Raw genomic sequence first — 26,667 nt, 5'->3', positions numbered from 1 at the left:
AAATTTCAAAATTAAAAATTATGTAATTTAGCATGTAACTGCAGGTGTACACAAGTCTACATAGAAAACACAGACCTTAAAGCAAAACACATATTTTCATTCCTGACCCAAACAACTTGGCAAGCATACAGTATAATCCATACAATTTTCTTGATGTAAAATTACAAGAATTTCCACTGCTGTAAGTCTAAAATTACGACCACCAACTATGCATAAATTTGTGACAAAATTAAAAATCAAAAATTGAACAGCAGACACCATGACATGTAGGAAAGTAAACTGCCACCACAACTAACAGAAAACAAGTGGATGACAATAAAAAGTAAAAGACTCACTAAATGCACCTTGCGCAGGAAGCAGAAGAAGCCATGCTACTACTAGCGAGGGCACAATGTTTTATTTATTACAAGCACAAAGTCATGTTGATTCCACATAAAACTAGGTTCACCAAGTTTTTGGACATGATTGAAAATTACTTCAGCCCACAAGAATATACCAAAATATGATTGTGGTCAGATAATATTTTGTTGATTTGCATTCAATGCTTAGATATATGCATGTAGGGATAAACATACAGCTATGTTCACATATCCCATGAACTATCCTTTACCACATTGCCATGGAAACTGAGGTCACAAAAAGCAAATTATAGCAGGAATATTGCTAGTTTGATTTCATGTTACTGCAGTTTATGAGATAAAATGATTAAAGAGAAAAAAATGAAATTGACGTAGTATTCAACACTAAGAGTATGTTTTTGTGGAAAATGATTTTTGTATAAAGAACACAGTTTGTGCTTGTAATAAACCAAACATAGCGGGTTTTTTAAAAGGCTTACACATCTTCAAAGGAAGAATTAAAACTGTTGACTGACGTGTCAAAAACAGACGATACTGGTGACGTCACCGCTGTAACATACTGACACTGCAAGAAAACAGAATTCACATAACACCAGTCAGTAATTATTAACTGATATATTAAGGCAAGTAGTAAAAGTAGCAAAGCTGTGACGTACAACCCTACATAGATATGGATAGAAGTTATCAACATGCATATATCATTACAAACCATATGACAAACCAGTAGACTAGGATGGGTAAACCATCACTTATACGTCACTTAAACTATTGGCCATGTAAATGTCACTTTAGTGTCTGTGAGTGTACATTTATTATTCATACATTAGTGAAAATAAAATACAATAGAAAACTGTGAAGGGTGACCACCATGTTTCATTTAATATAACTCATGTCCAAGTGCCAATTTTGATACCTAGGGACTAACGAATGTAGCCACAACTTATCCAAAGTATTACATAGCATTCCAAGTACTATTCAATGGTATATAAATTATGAAATGAAGTTTTGAGGGAAACAAATAAACAACGTTTCTTTGAAATAAAGTTATTCTGTTGTAAATCAAAGTGACTTACTGTACTTAAAATGGTATATTCATAGGAGGGTTGATATTTATCTCGATCACTCTTCTTTTCCATTTTCTCTCGATCTGTTTTATGTTTTCTATCAGCTCCTTTAGGCTACAACAGGAAAATAAAGAGATTAGTCAATACTGATGTAAGTAACATGTCTAATACTGATCTGCACTCAGTGATGGAATTGGCAGTATCTTAGATGGCATTATTATGACTTTACACAGTGACTTAGAGGGCACTGCTGTGAATACCACAGATATGGATTGTGTTTTTCACTGAAAAATATTGAGGGTTATTTGGATAATTATACTTTTAAAACTATGAATCTGAAGAAATTGTATGGAATGTTTGACTCCCATGTTGAGCATTACAGAGCCAGTGACATAGACGAAAATTCTATGTTGAGAATTGTAGAGCCAGTGACATAGATATTTTGAGCATTGCAGAGCCAGTGACATCGACACAAATTCCATTTTGAACATTGCAGAGCCAGTGACATAGATATGAATTCAACAATTTTCATGATGTAGAATGACCAGGGTATAAAACCCATATTTGTGTTTGAACACATTCAACCTGGCTTTCCTGTGGTATATCTAAATATATACTTAGTCACCAACCTTGAAGACTTTGACCTGGCAGCTACCGGAATGAAGGTGTGTATCGGTATCCTGTTCATGAAGGAAAGTATCGACTTGAACCCGGAATGGCACTCCTTTCTCACCTCCGTGTTTTTTGGGTGTAAACTCTGTACTGATACAATGGACCTAGAACAAAACCCATCATTACCATGGTTACTAGGGTTCCATGGTTAGTGTTTCTAAACAGTGAATACATTGTAGAATACAATAGACGAGAAAAGAGCCCACCATTACCATGGTTACTGAGTGCAAACAGTTTGTATGTTACGGAATTCTTACTTTTCACTCATTTTCTTATTTGTATAAATGTAATCTCTGTCAAAGCAAAGATAATTTCATTGCCATGACAATTAAAGTAATATACTACCAATATTAATATTACCATGGTTACTGGAAGTAAACAGTGTATACATTGTAGATACAATGAACCTGGAAAAGAACCCACTATTGCCATGGTTTTCTGGAGATGGTGCATAGAACAAGGTATCTGAAGGTAGCAAACAAAACTAAGTTTACCTGTATGAAAATACCTGTACTATCTTTTGCTGGGTCCCAAAGTACCTCAACACAGTTGAGTGCTATTGGACTTCTGGTATACTGCAGTACTCCATATGATAAGGGTACATCTGATAAATAAATAAACAAAATAAACCACTATACGTAGAGTAACAAACTATCTATCTGAAATATCACATAAAGGTGAAACAAGCAATGTACTCCATAAACAAAGTAATAAGGATGGCAAGCCTTCTTTTAATTTCTCGTTAATGAAAAGTAACAGCAGAGCCATTTGATTTTCTGCAAATACTAACTGTCAACAAAGCCAGCTGGTCCAAGATTCTCCCTTACTAGTTATCATGTACAACCAGAAACTACAAGTATCGCTAGTCTCAGATCCTATCAATACAACCAGCTGTTCCAAGATTCTCCCTTACTAGTTAACATGTACAACCAGAAACTACAAGTATCACTAATCTCAGATCCTATCAATACAACCAGCTGTTCCAAGATTCTCCCTTACTAGTTAACATGTACAACCAGAAACTACAAGTATCACTAATCTCAGATCCTATCAATACAACCAGCTGTTCCAAGATTCTCCCTTACTAGTTAACATGTACAACCAGCAACTACAAGTATCGCTAGTCTCAGATCCTATCAACACAGCCAACTGGTCCAAGATTCTCCCTTACTAGTTATCATGTACAACCAGAAACTACAAGTATCGCTAGTCTCAGATCCTATCAATACAACCAGCTGTTCCAAGATTCTCCCTTACTAGTTAACATGTACAACCAGAAACTACAAGTATCACTAATCTCAGATCCTATCAATACAACCAGCTGTTCCAAGATTCTCCCTTACTAGTTAACATGTACAACCAGCAACTACAAGTATCGCTAGTCTCAGATCCTATCAACACAGCCAACTGGTCCAAGATTCTCCCTTACTAGTTATCATGTACAACCAGAAACTACAAGTATCGCTAGTCTCAGATCCTATCAACACAGCCAACTGGTCCAAGATTCTCCCTTACTAGTTAACATGTACAACCAGCAACTACAAGTATCGCTAGTCTCAGATCCTATCAACACAGCCAACTGGTCCAAGATTCTCCCTTACTAGTTATCATGTACAACCAGAAACTACAAGTATCGCTAGTCTCAGATCCTATCAATACAACCAGCTGTTCCAAGATTCTCCCTTACTAGTTAACATGTACAACCAGCAACTACAAGTATCGCTAGTCTCAGATCCTATCAACACAGCCAACTGGTCCAAGATTCTCCCTTACTAGTTAACATGTACAACCAGAAACTACAAGTATTGCTACTTTCAGATCCTATCAATACAACCAGCTGGTCCTAGATTCTCCCTTACTAGTTAACATGTACAACCAGAAACTACAAGTATCACTAGTCTCAGATCCTATCAATACAACCAGCTGTTCCAAGATTCTCCCTTACTAGTTATCATGTACAACCAGAAACTACAAGTATCGCTAGTCTCAGATCCTATCACATATGCAAATGCACTTACATTGTATGTCATGTATTTTTGCATAAAACATAAAATTTGAGAACTGTCTAAAGGCCCAATTCAGATAAGACTTTAAATTTAAACAAACAATAGGGAATTTGCAATCCAGACTGAGCATGCTCAGATGCAAAGGACTATGGGATTATCTGTGGTTATCGTAATACCTACTCTGGAGCTACTGATAAAATTAACCTCCCACAATGGTCAGGGTAACTATGAATTGATTATTTGTGGTTACAAAAAATGTATCAACATTGTTTACAATACTTATTGATTAGTATTTATTATCAAATTTCCCATGATGCAATATTCAACATGGCGGGTTTGCAAGTTCCCTATTCTAAAAGCAAATTTAGAGAAAGTATAATTGTCATCCCTTCAAACAACTTAAATTTGTTTTACCTATATCCAGAATCCTGTCACCAGGTCTCTGAGTTCTCCATTCAGCCATTTGTTCTTTTTCTGTGTATTGCAACCTCTTGTCATGGAATAAAACACGAATATTACTCTGCAAGAATAACAAACACATGGTCAATTCCAAATATGGTAAGGATGACATCTTCAGGGTTGCCATAGAAATGTAGTCGGTGAGAATATATGATCAGAATACTTGGCACAGTGCCATATTATAGCCTCTGTTTGTTAGGGGTGAACGTTAGGTAGAATCCAAATGGATTTTTAAAGTATATACTGAGTTTACCCTCTAAATTATGTATAAAGAGCTGTCGTCAGTAGCAACCCAAACTGAAATGAAGTAAACACACTGAAAGTACTTATTTTGCTGTAAGTGTTATCAGATAGTAGTTTTGACATGTGTGGAACACAGTCAAATCTACCACAATACCCAAGCCTCTTTAGAACATAGACAAATTGAACACCAAAATATGAATATGTCTCATTTAAATATGGCAGTTTCTGTGGTGTTTAGCAAAATCTTTAACTTGGACATTTTGAGCAAAATTACTCTCTTTATTTGCAAACTATTCAACATGGCAAATTATACAAGTACAAGTATGTTTATAATTTTTAATTCACTTTATAGATATACAGACGACAAATTACTTCACTTATACAGGTTAGAACGCACAAGTAGTTCAAAGATTTTAACATTGAGCTTTTGATCTGTCTTGGTCAACGATCCTCATCAGAATGACAAATTCCATAGTTTGAACCTATACTATATAAGTGATTTGATCTACTAAGCTCATGAACAGTTTTGGTAACAAATGATTTTTTTTAAGCAAACCATTAGACATGACAAACTTTACAATTATGACAATGTTTATATTCACTAACTCTTTAATTCACTGCATAATAATTAGCATAATAATTAGCATAATTATCAGCTTATAATATGCAAATCTTTAACACTGAAACAAACTCTGACATGATTATATTTAACACTAAGTTAAACACATTGATTTGGGATTAGCCATTTCTCTTCATGTGAAAGTATTATTATTATAATATAGTCATTCAAAGATAACTAAATCTCTTGAGGATGTTAGAACACTTTTGAAGCACGACACAGCAGAAACTTGCCAAGCATGGCACCCTGTGTGACAAAGGTGGTGTTAGCACTATGCATTCATTATATAGTGAGAACACAGCACAGCAGAAATATTCCAAGCATGACAACCTTGCAAGGACAGTGTTAGCACTGTACTTTCTCTAAAGTGGTGAGAACACTGATGTTGATACGGAGTGATCACAAGGTAATCATACATTTTTCAGTAAGTACAAAATATATGTAAATATTTTGAAAATATAACCAAAACAAAAACTCTGACAGGATTTGTTGCAGTTACAACTAGATAAACTCTGTTTTATTTCTAAAACAACACACGTACCTTTAAAACTTTGCCAGAATATGTCTGGGAACTACCTAATTTCTTCAATTTGAGTTCATATGATTGGCCTTGATTGAGGTAGGTTAATGTTTCCTCACTAAGTTTGACAGCTGGAGAAGTAGCTGCACACAGTATACATTGAAACCTGAAAAGTCAACAGTTTGTGTAAATATAACATGTAGAATTCTGAAAAGTAATATACATCATTCTCAAAATTGCAATTTCACACAACAGCAAATGTAAAAGCTTTACCAAGAGTTTTATACATACATACATACATACATACATACATACATACATACATACATACATACATACATACATACATACATACATACATACATACATACATACATACATACATACATACATACATACATACATACATACATACATACATACATACATACATACATACATACATACATACATACATACATACATACATACATACATACATACATACATACATACATACATACATACATACACATATATTACACACTGTCTTACATATATATACAACTAGTAATAATGTTGGTTTTTATACAGCACTTTCCCACACTTTCCTCAGTGCTTTACAATTATCACTCCTAGCACAGATCTAAAGTGGCACAAAACTTCCATAACAATCATGTCGGTACCCCCTTATCTGACCAGTTACTGGGCAGAAAGTGTCAAGAAGGGAGAGAAGGGAGGGGAGGTTGAATTCTTCATATTGATATTGTATAAAGTACTTACCCATCCTCTTCCTCTTCCTGTTTGAACACAGCCAACACTTCACTGCAAACAGTGAAAATAATATCAGTTACAACAAACTCAACAGTAACACTAACTTTAACATATCTACTTACACAACAAAACATCCTAATACATGTATGCCCTGAAAAACCATCAAAAAGATTCACTGGCAATAAAGAGCACACCTTCGACATTAAGGAGATTGGTTACACTGGTATGAGTGATATCAGTGTCTTGGTATGGAGTGATATCAGGGTCTTGGTATGGAGTGATATCAGGGTCTATGTCCTGAATCAGGAATGGATCACTTTATTCATCTCAATGGTGTAATCAAAACAACATCTAACTTAGTGAAAAAACAAATAATACATTGGGCACTAAAGAATTGAATAAATGATCCAATTAGTTCAAATAAAAACAAACACAACTATATAAGAAAGCTACTAGAATGAAGGAATCGTCATTGTGGGAGCTACACACATTTCAATCATTGCTACACAAAGCAAGTGATGAAGTAGCCCTCACAACAACGAATCTTTCACCCTAGTACACAACATGTACACAGAATGAATGAAGACACTGTGAGCAGAAGGGGACACAGTGCATGGTTACATGTAGTTTTTAGCTCCTAGAGAAAGGAATGTATCACTGCCTAGTAACACTTGCAGTCAAATTTGACAAAGCAATGATGGTATGAGAACAGTTTTGTTGAATGTCATAACCAGGTGTTCACTATTAGTCAATTCTTCATTTTCATCCTAATGCTTATATCTGCCTTAGTTGAGTGCATAGTCTAGAGTCAATCATGTGTGTCATTTGGCTCTTACCAATCCCTTCCCTGCCTAGCATTTCACCAATGGTCATGATGTAATCAATCCTAAAATTAGATTAGGATTTCCCACAGTGAGGTTTAACCCAACTTAGATACATCTTAGTCCATCATGAGAATCCTGAGTTGACTCTATTCTATTATTGATTCTATTGACATTATCTGTCAGGAAAACCAACAAGCCTTCATTGATGACATTGCGAAAACTGCTGTGTTATATGGCAAATTTATTGTGCAAATTTGAATGGTGTCTCTATATACAAAACTTCCTAATTTATTGATCAATTTGCTATTTGACCTCAAATGTGGAGGTCAAAGTCAAGGGTCAAGGTATAAAACGAATGCTGACCTTTGGGTATACACATTTAAATGGCGTCATGGCAGGTCCAAATTCTTGAGTTTAATTAGAGAGAAAAATTTTGGTCATTTTACCTTGAAAATGTTGGTCAAGGTCAAAGGTCATGGTCTCATTAGAAAGCTTATCACTGATAATGTGAGGATAGACACTTGAATGGTGTTGATATGTACATGTATCAAACTTTTGGACAAGCACAGTAGATATGAAATACACTCACTGTCACAGGTTTTAGACTGACTTAGTTTTCGGACAAAGATCGACTCGTCCACAATCGTCAACACTTTTTCTGGAACTGCCATATTGTCAAGCTCAAGCATTAGCATCAAAGATGAAGTGATAATAAAAAGCTTTGATTTAACATTAATTTTGTTTTGTTGGTTTTGACAGCACCAATATCAGCGATCACAAAGTAACGTACATGTATGTGACAACACTGTTGCAGTTGTTAGTTTTGACAGCACTGACTGATATCAGCAATCACAAAGTTATGTATGACAACACTGTTGTACATGGAAATGTTACAATATCACAGAGAATATATAATTTCGCTGTCATTAAATCTATAATAATCTCATTTATAGTTTTCTCCCAGTTCTCAGTTCAAACTAGATGCATTTTCGAAGAAATACAGGGGTTTTTTTTAAACAAAAATATCAAACATATCTGGGGCAAAGAAGTGTCTCAGATATCACACAGTGCCTATCTTTACAAGTCCAGACATAAATTACCAAGTGGTGCCATGAACAGTTATCGAATCCTGAGATTGAAATTGGTGTAACATTGATTTACGAGACAAATACATAAAATCAGCATGAAAGTTCTTGTCCAATTACGAAGTTCTTGTCCAATTACGAAGACTGTCGTCCAGTCACTGAGTAATTGAAATAGGGATATGAATTCAAGGACTACATCATCCACAAATTTAATTCCAACTTTTAAGCCTGGTGAAAAAGACCCCAAGGAAATTGCTTAATTATTAAACAACAATAATGGGTACTACTTTTTTGTATTTGTTTATTCAATAGTAATTGTCGAATGACCTGACCCTGTCTAAAAACTGTGACAGTGAGTGTATGGTAAGTATACAATATTGAGCAACCTTTCAAATGTCCCCTTGATGAAATTTCAATCTCATCTTATAATATGTTGTTCTCCTGATTAGATCTGACATCAAAATTTTAAAGTTTTTATCATGAGATCTCATAGGTTAGTGAAATATGTACTTTTTCAGCATTTCCAAAGTGACTTTGAATGACAAAGGTGGTTTGAAGGAGAATAAACAAACAATGTACGCAGTAAACAAAGCAATATTATAAAATAAGTCACTGTGTTCTCATCTCAAGAAATCCTTCACAGACTCTTATTCTACAGATGAGTTCAAATGTAAAATGTAAAACCATTCTAATTAATGACACATAAATTAAATACATGGGTTAATTAATAAAGACAACAATACCATTATATGCAAATGATCTTAATTAATATATGCATTAAATGACCAGTATATGTAAACATTCATTTGTAGTTGGGTGACTTCACTGTGATGTGGGGTTCATTAACAAAAGTATAATGAAGGACCTGTAGGAAAATTACAATAGCTATGATGAGGCCTACAGGACATTAAAACATTCAACAGTTTCCCCCTAGGTGATGGGGGGAGCCGTGAGGGTCGCTGTCATTCATTGTCAATATTTGGCATTAGTAAAAGTATTGTGAACTGGGAGCACATTAATAAAAGTCATCCGAACAAATTTCCCTCAAATGCCGGCTATTAGTTATTCAATATTTAAAACATTTTGTTGGGATTTATAAAATACCTACGCGGAGAATGTGACCAATTCGGCCATCACAGTAATATTATGTTGATATCAGTCACCAAACACAGCCGTAGAGCTGTGGTCATCATCAGCATCATCATCATCATCATCATCAGCTGGTTCGTTTCTTACCTCATATTATACGCTGACGTGCCCAGCTCTGTTCCCAGACCGGTGAGGTTGCTGTCAAAATCTGCAGCTAGCCCCTGGTCTAGGTCTTCCATGTTGAAAGCCATCTTCAATATAAACCTGTGTTGAGACAAGCCAATACCAACACGTGAGGACGCACGGGACACTTGTACTCAACAGTCAACTACAACACGAATAGTTCTTGCACAGCTGAGCCAAGACACGGTACAAACGACTTCTTTACTGCAGGTGTAAGCTATAGATTCCTCCCGCTCTTCAGTAATGTTATCCTTGGTAATTAAAGCTTCAAGACTCTGTGTCTGACGACTTTTTGCGTACTTCAGTGGAAAATGAAATCAAAAAGAGACAGAAACCTCGCAACGAGGACAACTTGTTTTTCCCTGAATATCCGGAATTGTCCAACACGCATGTGCTGTCACCTTTTTGGCGCCCTCAATTAGTGACCTTGAGACATCGTGCAAGCTTAAACACGGTCGCTCGTGGATTCAACTTACATTTCTGGGCTTGCTTTACTTAGTATTTCTTGAGCACAACTTTGTCAAGTGCAGATGTAAACTGAATGCCTCCCGTAAGGAACGATTTTCTTTGTTGCACAAGATAAGCAAATGAAGATTGCCTGATTTGATTCAGAGATATGGGGGACTGGTATTATATAGGTGAATCGTCCAAAGCAATAACGCAGAGTCAACATGCAAACAGCAAAGAATGAAATATAATTTATAAATATCGGACATACTCGTAAGTTATACAGAAATATGAAATGTTAATTGATGACTATATTATTACTGATTAGGTTTAATAAGTTAATGTGTAATATTGACCGGGGGGAGGGGGGGGTGAGGAGTAATGGAGGGCCACCAAAAAAGCTGAGGAGTGAGGTTGTCTGCACATTGGCAAGGGAGTACAAATAGTAAAACCATGGAGAAATCCTTGTGGCCGACACTTTGAAACTACACTCTTGAGACCAACTGCAACCGTCCGCATGTTAATCGCGAAGAATGGCAAAGCATGGAAGTAGAACCCCTACTTCCATGGGCAAAGGAAGAAACTTTCGTTGAATAGCGCCTCCTATGGTAAAAACTACAAACGAAAGTTAACTGGCATAAGTCAAGTTCTTGTATCAATTAACACCTCCCTAGACCAGACTGAGACTGATACGCGTTCCTTGGTACAGGGGGGAGGATTATAATAATTCCAACACGTATAATGTATTTGTTGCTTTATACGCAAGTTTTACTTTTCTTTCTTATTACTCTGCATGATCAAGAGATGAAGATGTCATTTTGATATGTCTGTATGTTCTTTCGGAACCTTTGTATGTGAACGGTGAGTGTACATTTAAGGGGTCTACATGTTCTTATTCCTGGCTGTCCAAAAATATAAAACTTTCCTGCTAGGAGGCTCATGAAAACATATATCGCCTCGCCACATTTTTTAAATGACAGGGCTATAGGTCATGGGTCAAATGAAACCAGGATTTTTTGCGCCATTCGTTATTTTTCATGTTGTAAATGTTGCCACAACGTTTCACCTTAAACTATTTGACCAGGAAAGGTATACATTAATCAACTGCATTCATTAACAAGGTGTCGTGTTAATTATACAGGCAAATATATAGTATCTGATATGCAGACATATTTAAAGCCCGGCCTCAAAGTATAATATATCACATGCTCGCATGCAAGCCACACAGTCAATTATCTTTCTGCTAGGGCAACGAAATATTAAAGTCTTTTACAGTTGCAACAAAGTACGAGGTCTGTGGTTTTACGACAATGCCTCCCGGCGACACATATTTTATTGTTACCGTAAAGAGACCCGTAGTTGGTTTTGACACCATGACCACATCACTGTCCCTGTAACTTTTTTCATTTAGATCTTGTTTTTATTTCGACTTTTTTTCCAGTACTCTTTCAATTAAATATGATCTCCTAGTGATATAGTAGGCAATTGAGAAGTTGTACATACACGAATGTGGCGAGGCTATTTAGTGGAGTGTGCAACTAAGTCAAGTCAAGCCAAGTCAAGTCAAGTGATATAAGGCTAGGGAACTGACAGAATTTATAAAAGGAAGGCCTGAGGATAATGCCTAAAGTACGGGTAGGCACCAAAAAATTATGAAACGGGTGAAAATAACGAGAAATGCGTTCAAATCTGTCACGAAATATATTAAAGTGATGTAATTAAAATAGTTCCACTTTTAGAAGTTCATTTGATAGCCAGACAGGAGGCAAGGCAGTTAACCTGTGGTATAAACAATGGCCAACTTACAGTCCAACCGGGGCGTGTGCAGATACAAATTTGACTATGGAACTATGAACTCACTCTCCATGTATACGTACACATACCCACACATCACAAAGTCATGCATGCACGCGTGCGCACATGAATACATACATACATACATACATACATACATACATACATACATACATACATACATACATACATGCATGCATACATGCATACATGCATGCATGCATGCATGCATGCATGCATACATACATACATACATACATACATACATACATACATACATACACACACACACACACACACACACATACATACATACATACATACATACATACATACATACATACATACATACATACATACATACATACATACATACATACATACATACATACATACATACATACATATACAGACAGACAGACAGACAGACAGACAGACAGACAGACAGACAGACAGACAGAACAACACCATAGCACCCTGAGACCCCTATTTCAGGCCCCACCCTGAAACATATCTTGTTATATCCAAAAGCCAGTGCGAGGAAACTCCCATTTCAAGAAAGACTAAGAATCGACACAAAGTACACACACAATACTGATGAACATTAGTTTATTCTACAGCCAAATATACACCTTGTAAACTCTCAGTAATTGACACAAACCTCTTGTTAATTAATCTAAGCAGAACTCTGCATATGCAATGACACCAGTTTTATTAATTTGGTTAGGTTTCCTGTTATTGCTGAAATATTGTATATACACGATTCATCTACAACGAATTCTTCTTCTATATAATTCCCTTGCTGCACTCACTTCTCGCTATGATGACTACTATACCCTTTGGTAAAACAATTATATACATATATATGTAACATAATTTAATTATATGTAAATACAACTCTATGCTGTTCTGCTACACTTTTTACAAAAAAGATCAAAATTTAGATAATACGCAGTAATGTACACATTCACTTGTAAATGACAATATAAGACAGTTTAATCTGATACAGAACATGGTCTGGCACAATAAAACTCTCACTAACATAGCTACATTGCAATATCAATCTTGACAAATATCTTACTAACATTGCTACATTTTATCTTCTGGCGCGACAAAAAACATTACAATAAATGCGACACGTTCTTTGCGTGAGCTACAAGTAGGTGCTTCGGAGTAAAATGTAACAATAGGAGGGTTGTGTCTAGCCAGACGATAAAATGTAACAGTTTCAGTGAGCTTTTTGTCAAGCGAGATGATTAAATGTAGTAATTTTAGTCAGATTTTTGTCAGGTCAGACAACGGTCTATTTCAGGTAAACTGGCTTCTATTGTATTCGTTCACGAGCTCGTTATTCGGTTATGATACAGATACATTTAATACGCTCCTTATCATCCCGCTGGTAATCAACAATTATCATTTCCATACATAGCCTTCCCACCTATTCCCGTGGAAATGTAACTCGATCTATAGAAATAGATTGATTAAATGCATTTAACAAGAACAACACCCTACCCTTTCGGCTCATCGTTTTTATTAGACTTTGGCATAGTCTCAGTTTATTCTCTATCGCTGCATGCCCCCTCATTATAGTAAAATTAGACCTAGAGGACAAGTACAATGTAATATAGAATAACGATGTTATTTCACCAAGCCAAGCGTTTTTAGAACATGTTTTGACTTCTTAATTACATGTTCATTAATACACTAGATATAACTGAAACGCTTGTCTGAATATTTCATTTGTCTATTTCCGTTACATTTCTGAGCGATACAGTATATTAGTTGAAATGGAGTTACACACGTACAATGACTGACTTCCTTCTACTTCTAATCACTAACGAAGTCTTTTCCTTGTCTGTGGTCCAATCATATTGTATTGGCTAGTACCAATCATACAAGGCAATCATTTTCAATTACAATGTTAGACTATCCAACAATCAGTCAATGGATATATAATTACTATTGCATACTGTAATGGCTACCCATCATTCTATGTTGATGGCGAACATGATACAAAATGCTATGAAACTAAAGATACAATTTATGAATATAATTTTGATAAGACACAATCTGCTTGGAACTAGTGCGATAATCACTAGAAGTCTCTATACTAATGTAGCAGAATGTGTTAGAAACTGCAATCACGTAACAATTGCAGTTGGTTGTCTTTATAATATCATCATTTTGCCTAATTATTTGTGAAGGCCAAACTTGCAAAAGAAATATTTCCCTGGTTGTATTTATTTGGCTTGGTATGTGATATGGCTCAGAACATATCAGTCACTTGTAAAGTTTTCATAATTTTGGCAATTTTAAATGGGTAGTATTGTAGCAATCACAGACAAAGAACGGCCTTTTTATTTCCTTATCTGTGTAGTATTATTCTGGGGTTATTCTGAAAAATTAACTTGTTGTCTCCTTATTACCTTAATTCATGGGCGCTTTCTTGGTCATTTTGGCTGATTGACGAAATTACCACGGTACATTTGAGTAATCTATTTGTAATTAAGCTCTACTTAAGTTAAATTACTTGGTTCAAATACTATCAAAATCAAAGTATATTACTCTGTATGATTCAAGCTTTGTACTAAATACTTGTAATACCATAGTTAGCCTCAAAAGTCGATGGAACTAATTGTATCACCCACTAAAATACAACATGGGGTAAAAACGTCCCTATTTAGTGATAAATGACAAAGATACCCATTACCTTCTAATCCTTACTCAGTGTAAAGATACATTTTTATAAGATAAACGCTCCATTTATTCCTTAGTGCACAATTCGAGGACAATAAATATTCATTTATGTTGAGTATATAGTAATAACTATCGTTGCAGTATGCAAATGTGATACTTATTATTCATTACCAACGGTGAATATTCATTGCCATCGGATTGTGTACTTGAAGTTATTAAACTGTTGTTTGTTCAGCGGGGATATTTCAATACGGTGGTTCAAGTGACGCCCTACTTATTTTTTAAATACTTTTACTCAATCGGACAAAATACGCGATCGGAATATTGCATATATGTTCCTTCAACGGCAAATAACTGAATTTGCATAAATGCATACCAGCATATTAAGTTATTATTAGCCATATCACACATACTATAACATGACTGGAGAAATAATGACCTCTCAATATTCATGTTGGGTGTATGTCCTTTCCCAACTCACTGTGTTTCCGACGACACTTCGATAGTTTAGCTAGCCATTGTCGATTTCATGGGTATATAGGAAAAATAATATGGGGCTAAGAGATTTAGGGAACGGGATTTGCTTGAGAATTGTTCTGGTTTCTGACCAGAAATACATTATCCAATATATTGCTATCTCTTTTAATAATTGTGTGCTCAAAATGCACATTAGTTCTTTAAACAATAAGTAACACGGAATGTTTGACGATCACGATTCTATGCTGTCTCTCTGATCTTTGTACAGATAATTCTACTCCAAAGAGATTTTTGTGTGTGTAGAAGTAGCGTCTATTTCAGATGTTGTCTGCATGAAGTTCCTGTTGTATATAGCACGGTAAGTGGTGTGCGCTAAGGGCTGTTCACAAGGGGCTTAGATCACAAATCTTCACCAAGGCGTTCTATTTCTGAAATCAGAAAGTCGAGGTCCGAGGTTATGGCGGCAGGGTTGGAGATCACAAGGCGGAAGAAGTTAACTTTGTCGCCGAGGGGTTGATAACCAACCATCGTGGAGCCACACTCCATCATTCTTGCCTTGATAATCGGAGCAATCTGTTACAAGGTAAGTTGTACATACAGTTAGTGGCGTCGCCGAATAAAATCAAGTATTACTTATGTATAATTTGTTCCTTGGTGGTCTGAGATATAATTCTTTTACAAAGTATAAATTAGCCTTTACGTATGGTTGAAAATACTCATGGGAAGAAAATTGCATTAATTCTAAAATCTGAAGACAAATTGGAATTGTGTTCAATTTGTATTACTTACTCTCTTTTAATATATCGTCTATGCATTGTCGAACTGTTCGCATCATTGTCTACAATGCTGTTGTTGACGTCAACCACAGCGGTTTTAAATCACTCCCTCCCACCATCACTTTACTGAGATACTATCTACCCTTCTGTCTGTCTGTCTGTCTGTCTGTCTGTCTGTCTGTCTGTCTGTCTGTCTGTCTGTCTGTCTGTCTGTCTGTCTGTCTGTCTGTCTGTCTGTTTGTTTGTTTGTTTGTTTGTTTGTTTGTTTGTTTGTTTGAATTGATGCGGTATTATCTTTTGAATTAAATGTGAAATCAAGGCCATGAGGCAACGTTTTCGGTGAAACCAGAACCATAACGTGCACACTAATAAATGCAGCAAAACACACGTACCCGATGTAGTCGTCTCATTTGTTCCCTTCTGTCTGTCATGTTTCGTAAACTTGGTGGAATATACCAGAAACAGACGTTGGTAAACTCGGGCTAAGACAACAACAGAGAAATTCCGTCATTAGTGACGTCAGAAACAACTTTAGAAACGAATTGACGTTAGAAGCTAGAAGAAACACCGTAGCAACTTATTATATCAAAAAATTACTAGAGAAATGAAAGTATTACCAACAAGTATAATATCATCTATGTTTCCTGCGTGTCACTTCTTGATATTAATCAAAAGAGTACAAATAAATACCACCAACCATGAATCTATGAGCATGTAAAGACGATTGAACACCAGATCCAATAGGTACAATTTGTACTTATCTATATCTGTACACATCTGCTGAGTACAGTCGTTATTTATTGCACGACTCCTTGACATGTATGTCTTTCAAGTCCTCAAAACACGTTATTTTCTTACATTTATATGTCCATATCTAAATGACAAATGTCAATACTTACCTCATCCAATACCATCTCAAAGCCTTCTCTATCCTTTATCTTCTCGTAGAAATATCTGAAATTAAAAGAACGTTTATGATTTTAAAAGTATACAAAGTGCACATAAAACCTTCAATAAGTAAGGATTCTAGAACTGCTGATAGGATATGAACAAGTATTAGAATAATGTAAGAGCACACTAAATAATGTAACAAATACACCACTATAAATGTAACAACACACTAATCCTGTTAAAACTACTAGAATGATAGGACAAGACACTAAAATAATAAGCAACAAAAACAGATAATGTAACAAACCTACTATAATAATACATGTAATTTAAACACACTAAACTAATGTAACAAACTTACTAGGATAATGTATAGTGCAATGAAATACTGTCACAAAATTATTACACGACTTTGACACATTTGTTTATACTTTTGAGAAATCTTTGTGAATGTTTTCTAAGTCAGACTTTACAAGGATCATAAGTTTATGTACCGTCTACTCCCGCAGCCAAATATAATTTTTATTTTATTATTAGTTGTTCATGTGTTCATGGCAAAAGCCAATAACATATTTGACTTACTTGGCATGGTCGTATACAGCATTGATCTGTTTTTCCAAACCGGTAGCTCCCTAGGAAAGACAAACACAATATAATGCAAGTTTTAGTCTTTTTTTCTATGAATCTTTGAAGTTCTTTTTTGGGATATTTAATAACACATGAATAATTTCCCCAGCCATGTTGAATACTTGAGATGAGTATCTTTACGCCATCGTCGTAAACCACAGCCTCTTTTACGGCACCGTCAAAGAGTTGATATTTCACAGTGTCGCTGAAGTAATATCACCTCTGGTTTGTGAGAATACCTTACACATGTTATCCATTCTTGTGACTTACATCTTTAGAAGTTAAAATTATTGAATCTTATGAATTCTGATAGAGGCTTGCGTTTCTAATTATAGCTAATGACTGAATCTAAATTCATTGAACCAAGCAATAATACATTATAAAAACAAAAACTGACTTCTAACACGTCAAAGGATTTCTTGATATAAATGAAATAGCGATAATAGGCAAACATGTCTCACAAAATGATAATGACCATATCGACATATTACACCATCTTGTTTTTAGTTTTGGTACAATAAAAATTACAAGAGTGATTTTCGTGGGGGCAGCATGCCCCATGTGACACTTATTGACATGAAACTTATTAACCAATAGGACGATCCTGTACCTGACCAGCCATGGATATATTACATACACGACAAATGGACGCTGCCATATTTGAATAAAAGCTCACCTAACGAGTCATCGTATTGGAAAATAGGTACTCGAATTCGACCAAACAGATTAGCAATGTTTGGGAGTGCTACTTACACGAAATACCACGCAAGTGTGTTCAAGGATGCAAAGTAAAATCGAAACAAAAGCCCACAGTTCAAGTTGACGTCATTGTCATATTAACAGTTTTGACTTTGCACCAAAACTGACTCACCTTGCCTCTCCACATCAACCATAACTTGAAGACATCAACATGTCTACCACACTGTATTGCTTTGTCACCCGTATCATACGAAACATCGTAATTTTTGTCTTGTTGAAATAAGTAGCCAGCGTTCATTGCATTGCAGCTTTCAAGAATACCCTGAAAGTAAGATATTGGTAATAGTCAGGATTATTTCTTATTGTATTCAAATGATTCACAATACTACTTGAAAAATGTTCGAACTTTTCTTTTCTTCGTCTTTGAGTCTTGGCATTTGTATTGTGGTTTCTAGTTCTAGCATCAATCATTTCTCGATACAGCATGCTTATTATTGTGTTTATTAAAATTCCACACTGACAAAAATAATAATAGCCTCTAGCCCAGCAATACTATGCAACCCAGACCAACCCAGCAATACTATGCAACCCAGACCAACCCAGCAATACTATGCAACCCTGACCAACCCAGCAATACTATGCAACCCAGACCAACCCGGCAATGCTATGCAACCCAGACCAACCCAGCGATACTATGCAACCCAGACCAACCCAGCAATACTATGCAACTCAGACCAACCCAGCAATACTATGCAACCCAGACCAACCCAGCAATACTATGCAACCCAGACCAACCCAGCAATACTATGCAACCCAGACCAACCCAGCAATACTATGCAACCCAGACCAACCCAGCAATACTATGCAACCCAGACCAACCCAGCAATACTATGCAACCCAGACCAACCCAGCAATACTATGCAATCCAGACCAACCCAGCAATACTATGCAATCCAGACCAACCCAGCAATACTATGCAACCCAGACCAACCCAGCAATACTATGCAACCCAGACCAACCCAGCAATACTATGCAACCCAGACCAACCCAGCAATACTATGCAATCCAGACCAACCCAGCAATACTGTGCAACCTAGACCAACCCAGCAATACTATGCAACCCATACCAACCCAGCAATATTATGCAACCCAGATCAACCCAGCAATACTATGCAACCCAGACCAACCCAACAATACTATGTAACCCAGACCAACCCAACAATACTATGCAACCCAGACCAACCCAGCAATACTATGCAACCCAGACCAACCCAGCAATGCTATGCAACCCAGACCAACCCAGCAATATTATGCAACCCAGACCAAATACGAGAAAACTGTATCGAGAAGGGCATGACTTTAGTATCAATTCTATCTTCACTGTAATCATATAATAAATACTTACATCTTCTCTCAGTAGAAGGGCTGAACATTGCAGGTGAACTCCCATTAATTTATGAGGGTTCCAGGTAACAGAGTTAGCTCTGTAGACAAATAAATTATAATATTATGATAAAGCATAAATTAGCGAAATTTTGTCTCAGATTTTTGTCCCTAATTATTCTACATCTCCACTCAAATACCTAAGGGACATATTTATATCGACGACTGTTGAGAACTGTGTTCAGACATTTTTTTTCATTTTCAAGTAATGCACATGATAAAAGACGCCATTAAACACTCATTCAGTAAATACCAACCTTTCAACTCCTTCAAGCAGAGTTCTGTGCTTCTTAGATAGAAGAGCGCCACCACCCCATGCAGCCTATGAAAAGACAACAAGTACATTTCATATTGCAGGGTTCTTTATTCATGACAAAATGCTTCACTCTCATGTATGATCACGATGGCATGACATGACAACTATATACGCAGATTTCATAATATTGCAGGGTTCTTTAACATGACAAAGTGATTTAGTCTCCTGTATGATCACGACTATATTACCTGAACTAGATTAGACACATTATTACAAATCAAACAAGAACGATTGTGACACCGTTTACCGATGTATTTGTCCGTCCGTCCGTCCGTCCGTCCGTCCGTCTGTCTGTCTGTCTGTCTGTCTGTCTGTGCGCACGTACGTACGTATGTATGTATGTATGTATGTATGTATGTATGTATGTATGTATGTATGTATGTATGTATGTATGTATGTATGTATGTAGAATTCTAAAGAAATGCTTACATCTACATGCATCCAAATATTATACTTCTGACAGATATCAGCAATAGAATGTAGAGGATCAAATGCTCCCAACACAGTTGTACCGGCAGTTGCACTCACAAAGAATGGAGTATCACCCTGAAAACAATGAATACTTTGGCTGAAAACTGCGAACTCATTTGTACACATATATACAGGATGCGATTGAACTAAGCCATGATGAGTGGTAGATAGAAGTGAGATTGTCTTGATGAGGGTAATAATACAGGTAATGACACTCAACCCATTAATGGATTTGGCTCGTCTCCACCAACCGTCCACTCATTTATTCACATACTGTTCTTTGGGATTGTGATAGAGCGATGCAATTTATGACGAGTTTACCGTTTTCAATTTATGCAACACACATCGTGTCATTATAGCAAACATATGCTGATTCATTATATTCTGGTATATAATGATGGCAGCATGGTCTTACGCTTGAAACTACACTACAACGTCGTAAGCTAAACATATGGGCCACAGTCTATTGTTCAAATTAATAATCTAAACAGATGAAACTTAAATAGAATAACTATTTATGTATTTATAAGCCATCACTTTGAAAATGAAACACAAATGTGTATAACAATGACGTAATATTTCTGAAGATGAGAAATCTTATGATTGCACCACTAACTAATCTGCATATTCTTACCCTTGCATTGGTTTGTTGTATCTTTCTTTCCAGATCAGCTGATATCATTTTGCCCCTAAACAGAAAAGACAAGTTATTCAAATCAGAAATTTGTGAAAATATAATTAAAGTAAAACAAAGGTAAAATTGGTAAATCTAGCTCAGAAGAGGCCTTCTGTGCACTCGAATGGGGCATTCTGGGAAACAAAGCCATGGGTAAAAGCCTTTACTATAGTTAACATTTGTCGAGGGTACTAGGTATTGTGCATACCTCCACCAACGTTAGTCACTTTGAGCAGTTCTTCTACCATTATACTGTTCAAAAACAAAAGAAGGCTGCCCTCAATTATTGGAGCTCGAAGGTTGATGCTCAGTAATGCTATGCCAATTCAAGATGCCCAGTAGTCTAGTTACTTTGCATTATGTGAATTAAAACGAGTCAATTTACTTAAACCTATAGCTAACTGGCTTTCAATGTTAAATTTGAATACACAACGTGTATTCTTTCAGTACACATAGAATGTACTTAGCGTATCGGATTAAAAAGTTATTGTGGTTTAGAAACGGAAGAAGATTTCACGAGTTTTGTCACATATTTGTGCATTACCATTGACGCCATTCTCGCTAATGAAAGGCGTGTGATCTTTCTCAATTAGTAAATGTAATCTCGTGAGATGTCGGATCCGCCTTTTAGTTTAATGACTTTTGCAATTTAAATTAAAGTGATTTAAAGCAAAGTTTCTATTTCATTTTTCATCCGGCGAAATTTTCTTAATGCACCAGTGTTTGTATTAGCCACGAATTATGGATATAGATGTCGGTGTGAAGTCATTAATTTCTCAGAAGTTATTATATATATTCCTCATTCGTGTCATCTTTTCACCGTAATATAAAAGTGCATGTACTGTGACTATGTCACTTTTCCTTGAGGAGCCAACTCACACATCGAGGCATATAAAAACCGCATATATTCTACTTCATATCTCCTAATCACGATATTTTCGACCGTCTGACCTTAGAGAAGCTTCTCAGCAATATTTCTGCTTTGCGGTAATGTTAGTCTCCTGTGTGAGATAGGTATCTGAGTGGACTACTTGATCAATGAAGCACACAGCTGAATTAATAGTATTGAATAATTGATGAGTCCCAAAGGACCACAGATCTAAATATAGTGCTCCAAAACAATTTCCCTATACGTTAGAAAATTATCATAAATGTTCTGGACGTCTTTTGGTGACCTTTGACCTTAATATTGTGTAAGGTTACGTATGTTAGGCCCGGGGATGTTATGATGTGATTAGTGATACATATCAAGGGATTCCGTTAATCGTTGAAGCATCAATCTTATCTAAGGGGATATTACGTTTGACTGATAACATCTTGGATTATCGTAGGAATGATACAAATAGGCAATAAATGATTGCGATTAAACGAACGCTTTGATGCTATCGAAGACACACCTGTACACAATGGGGTTTGATTAGAACAAAATAAAACTGACAAAAATGAATACTGCCTCCAATAACTTCAATATAGAAATACTCATGGATACCTGACGTCATTTCATTTCCGTCTATATAAACTATATAAAATGTCTGTCTGTCTGTCTGTCTGTCTGTCTGTCTGTCTGTCTGTCTGTATGTCTGTCTGTCAACACGTCCGAGTTCTTGCTGTGTTGTGTGTGTGTGTGTGTGTGTGTGTGTGTGTGTGTGTGTGTGTGTGTGTGTGTGTGTGTGTGTGTGTATTTTGGCGTGGGTATCTTTTAAATGTCCACAAGAGTGGAGAAGCTGACTGAATACGTTATGTTCAAAGTTTATTAATGGGAAACGTGAATGGACTTCGTTACCTTTCATCGCATCGTACAGGTATGACATTATCTGTACCAATACCAAGAGTGGCTGCAGCTCCACGTAGAGAATAATGACTCTAAAACACAACAAAACAAAAGATACAATTTTATGGTCCTTGTCTTCTTTTTTTATCATGTGTAAGTGAATGCAAATAAGCAATCAATCAATCGATCGATCGATCGATTGATTGATTGATTGATTGATTGATTGATTGATTGGTTGATTGATTGATTGATTGATTGATTGATTGATTGATTGATTGATTAATAAGTAAGTAAGTAAATAAATAAATAAATAAATAAATAAATAAATAAATAAATAAATAAATAAATAAATAAATAAATAAATGGTAATGCCGTTAGTGTTCATATGGATTTGATTGACATGAATATATAAACATGTTTACCTTAATGATTTATCACATAGACAAGTCAATATATCAACTATACTTTGCTAAGTTTTAAAAATTATAACGATCTTTGTGTTTATTGCCCCAGTAGCGGTGTTTTTTTTATTGTATATTTAATTGTTTAAATTATGTTAAAAACCATTTCTATAGTTGTACATTTGCTTGATGTACCTGTGTAAACTGCTAATAAATGATTTCGACATTGTCAACAAATTGTCAATAGATTAGGTCTTGATAGGGCTTATGGTTTCATCATTAGATTATCATACATGTTTCAGCAAATAAAGCGAAATAAATAAGTCAAAATATGAAACGAGAAATATGAAAAAATAGTTTGAGTTCTAGCTACGCAGAAATAAACTCTGCTCATATTGCGTCGTATCCGTTCTTTTCCTGACTACTTTCTAGGGAGTTTAATATGAGATGAATCACGAATTACACGTCTTTGTTAGAAATCTAATGTAGTACTTACATGTTCTGAGGCGAACATAACTAATCGCTGTATCGCCCGCATTCCCTTGGTTTTACATTCTGGTGCCATTTTGTGACGTGCAGCATTGACGGCATAAAGGTTGGATATGGCGCCCCCTAGGGAAAGATCATGGCTAAATCAATACAAGTAATGATAGCTTTGATCATTGCAAGCAACCAGCCATTAACTTTGCTATCCCAGTGTGACCATCTTTCCAAACTGGACAAATTACCAAGCAATCGTCTAAGATAATATGATTTGTCCTTCGTGGAAACTGCTCTTAAATGGGTAATTTATCGGAAATTTTCTCTCAAGGAAGACAACTAAAATAAATTCGGGAAATGACTATCGTCTTTAGTATCCGTTTCCTGTGTTGTCAAGGAAAATGCGCCCAAAAAAGGCTTTAATTGCTCGCAGTGAGCTGATATTTCTGAAATTTCAAAATGAGTAACGTTGACAATTATTTGGAACTCTCTTTTGAAATGTGCATTAAGTGAGCACCACAGATCTTCAAGCCTTATTCACTTCATTTCGTGACGTGAAGAACGCTTTAAGTAAACTGAGAAATAGTGTAAAGTATAAAAGTTGAGTCTTCATTTTGCGCCAATACTGTAGCACTTAGTGTTGTTCATAGAATTCGTTATTTAGTAATTCATAACGACACGTCTGAGAGACACTTCACGTTTTCTTTGAAGTTAACATCTCAACGTAGCAAATTGTGCTATTTTCACCATGTCTATGGCCTGATACTTTTTGTGACTACGAAACTACTTCGTTGCCATGGTAACTCATTTAATTTATAACTCATTATTTTGTGGGACGCTCTCCTCTCATTTGAATCTCTGTGTTCCACTGAGAGACCACTGAGAGGTTACAAATTACATTCTCCTTCAAAAAATACGACATTTTAACGAGATTAATAAAAAGGGAGAAAATGATGGCAACTCATAAAAATGATAAGTGATATTTTATTATGATTTTAATGTAAAAAATTGGTTCATCTCTGACTTTTTCGAAATTTCATAGACAGTTACATTTTATACCCGTTGTGATTCGTGATGTTAACTCAAATTTGTCAGAAAAAAATGATAGTTTATGAACAGTTGTCTTCAAATCGAGAAATGTTCTTGTAAATAGAATATAAAGCAGCATTGTCCAATCTGAATAAGTTATTAGCTTATCGAGAATTTAGCAAACTTAAGCAAACTGCGCTGACAAGTTCGTTAAAAGGGCATGATTGAAAATAACGAGTTGAGAGTTGACTCAAATTGTTTGTGATGACAGTAGAAAAAGATATCCGATCAACGTAAGCTTACAGGTCTTCCTTATACTGTCATAGCGGGAAAGGCCATGGTCTGACGATACAAAATTACTAGAGTATTGCGGTGAAGATCGAGGACTAATTACATTCACATACGAATGAGTCTTTGTGATTGTAGATACGATACGATAGTGATATCAGAGAATAACCTTTGATGAGAAATGTACATTAGCAACAACGCACGTGGGAATTCTTCACTTATCTCTATGTGCTCTGTGTACACAAACCCAGTTCGTCTCCAACGTCTTAAAAAAACACTTTCTAATACACCATGACGGGATTACGTTATTTAATATCAAAAATAACCTTTCAAATTGCTTCAGATTTATGAGAAAAAACAAAATAATACAAATTATGTGTAGCCTTTACCTGGGGCAAATATTCCATCACCGTCTTCAAAGCCGATTATATCTCTCATTTTCTTTAAAGTGACCCGTTCCATGAGAGTAAAGACAGGTGCAATTTCGTAAGTAAATCTAGAAAGGAGAGGATTATCAATGAGTGAATATTTCAATATTAGGGGACTATCAGTTGTCGTTGTTCAGCCAACCGATCAATATTATTATGTTATGTTAAGAGACTCGGGTTTCCATCACCAAAGAATTAAAACCTTTGAAACACTTGAAATATTTACATACCTTAAGTGTCTTCAATATCTCTTTCTGCCTTTATTGTTTTAGTATATTTTCATATTATTTTATTATATCTCTGTCGACTTAGGCCTCGGATTCTGAATTCGCGTTATGCCGCGTGATTCAATGTTATCTAACTTCAATGCTACCAAGTACATTTCCCACAGAATTCGCGATATTAGATTGATAGGTAAACATATTACTTGAATAGTTATACGTATTACAGGCCGTGTATATTATAAGTTCAGATTGAAGATACTGCCATAAGACATACCACTTACACATTTGATCAAATTCATGGAGATCTTTGATACTTAATAACAAAAGAAATTATCAGAAATGTATGCTTGAATAAACAAGCTGTTGCTTCCCTGGAATAAGACAAAGACAGAGCACCTATTGAAACGTAGAGACATTACTTACATATTTGTGTTGACAGCGGCCGTTAGCCATTCGCCGGCTAATGAAAGAGTATCTAAACCACTCGATAGCTGATTGAAGAAGCGAGGGTGTGCTGAAAATAGTAGAAAAAGGGCATGTGTCAACATCTAAACATAGGATTCACTTTACTTTACTTTCTAAGATCGGATCACATAATTACCGAAATGACACTTGGCTTAACTCAAGTAGGGCTAATGGAAGTCAATCCGCACGGTATTTGTTGGAGGGTAATCGTGGGAATTCGTGTCAAGGTAGATAATCACAACCAGTCACATGATTTACAAAATATCGATGCTTTCCAGATCTGATGGCAACGGATAACTTGACAATATCAATGTATCTACGGTTTGGACAACATGAAGACATCTAGATGTACATGAAAATTATGAAAACATTTACAACAGAACTGTCGTCG

The 26,667-nt window shown here is 35.8% G+C and overlaps 2 protein-coding genes across 3 annotated transcripts in view; both read right to left on the bottom strand.

The window, feature by feature from the left end:
• LOC144447296 (transcription factor CP2-like) overlaps nt 1-10,232 on the bottom strand; it is a 21,344-nt gene extending 11,112 nt beyond the window's left edge. The window contains exons 1-8 of one of the 2 annotated variants that reach the window (XM_078137219.1): nt 9,841-10,232; nt 6,705-6,746; nt 5,964-6,108; nt 4,516-4,621; nt 2,590-2,699; nt 2,053-2,199; nt 1,433-1,537; nt 839-924 (exon numbers count right to left, since the gene is read on the bottom strand). In XM_078137219.1, coding sequence (XP_077993345.1) covers nt 839-924; nt 1,433-1,537; nt 2,053-2,199; nt 2,590-2,699; nt 4,516-4,621; nt 5,964-6,108; nt 6,705-6,746; nt 9,841-9,944 — 845 coding nt within the window. In that variant the 5' untranslated portion in view covers nt 9,945-10,232. The remainder of the gene's footprint in view (nt 1-838; nt 925-1,432; nt 1,538-2,052; nt 2,200-2,589; nt 2,700-4,515; nt 4,622-5,963; nt 6,109-6,704; nt 6,747-9,840) is intronic. The other variant, XM_078137220.1, reaches the window with a different exon arrangement.
• Nucleotides 10,233-12,742: 2,510 nt separating this feature from the next.
• LOC144447834 (glutamate decarboxylase 1-like) overlaps nt 12,743-26,667 on the bottom strand; it is a 28,020-nt gene continuing 14,095 nt past the window's right edge. Inside the window, exons 3-15 of the mRNA XM_078137942.1 lie at nt 26,235-26,325; nt 25,549-25,655; nt 23,859-23,974; nt 22,974-23,053; nt 21,149-21,203; nt 20,473-20,589; nt 19,985-20,049; nt 19,690-19,768; nt 18,457-18,606; nt 17,541-17,590; nt 16,967-17,021; nt 16,460-16,549; nt 12,743-15,864 (exon numbers count right to left, since the gene is read on the bottom strand). Of these exons, the coding sequence (XP_077994068.1) occupies nt 15,691-15,864; nt 16,460-16,549; nt 16,967-17,021; nt 17,541-17,590; nt 18,457-18,606; nt 19,690-19,768; nt 19,985-20,049; nt 20,473-20,589; nt 21,149-21,203; nt 22,974-23,053; nt 23,859-23,974; nt 25,549-25,655; nt 26,235-26,325 (1,229 nt within the window). The 3' untranslated portion in view covers nt 12,743-15,690. The remainder of the gene's footprint in view (nt 15,865-16,459; nt 16,550-16,966; nt 17,022-17,540; nt 17,591-18,456; nt 18,607-19,689; nt 19,769-19,984; nt 20,050-20,472; nt 20,590-21,148; nt 21,204-22,973; nt 23,054-23,858; nt 23,975-25,548; nt 25,656-26,234; nt 26,326-26,667) is intronic.

This window comes from Glandiceps talaboti, chromosome 16 (genome assembly GCF_964340395.1).
Source record: "Glandiceps talaboti chromosome 16, keGlaTala1.1, whole genome shotgun sequence".
NCBI classification, from domain to species: domain Eukaryota; kingdom Metazoa; phylum Hemichordata; class Enteropneusta; family Spengelidae; genus Glandiceps; species Glandiceps talaboti.
The sequence above is the reverse complement of the archived record's forward strand: the minus strand, read 5'-3'. Positions and strand labels throughout refer to the sequence as shown.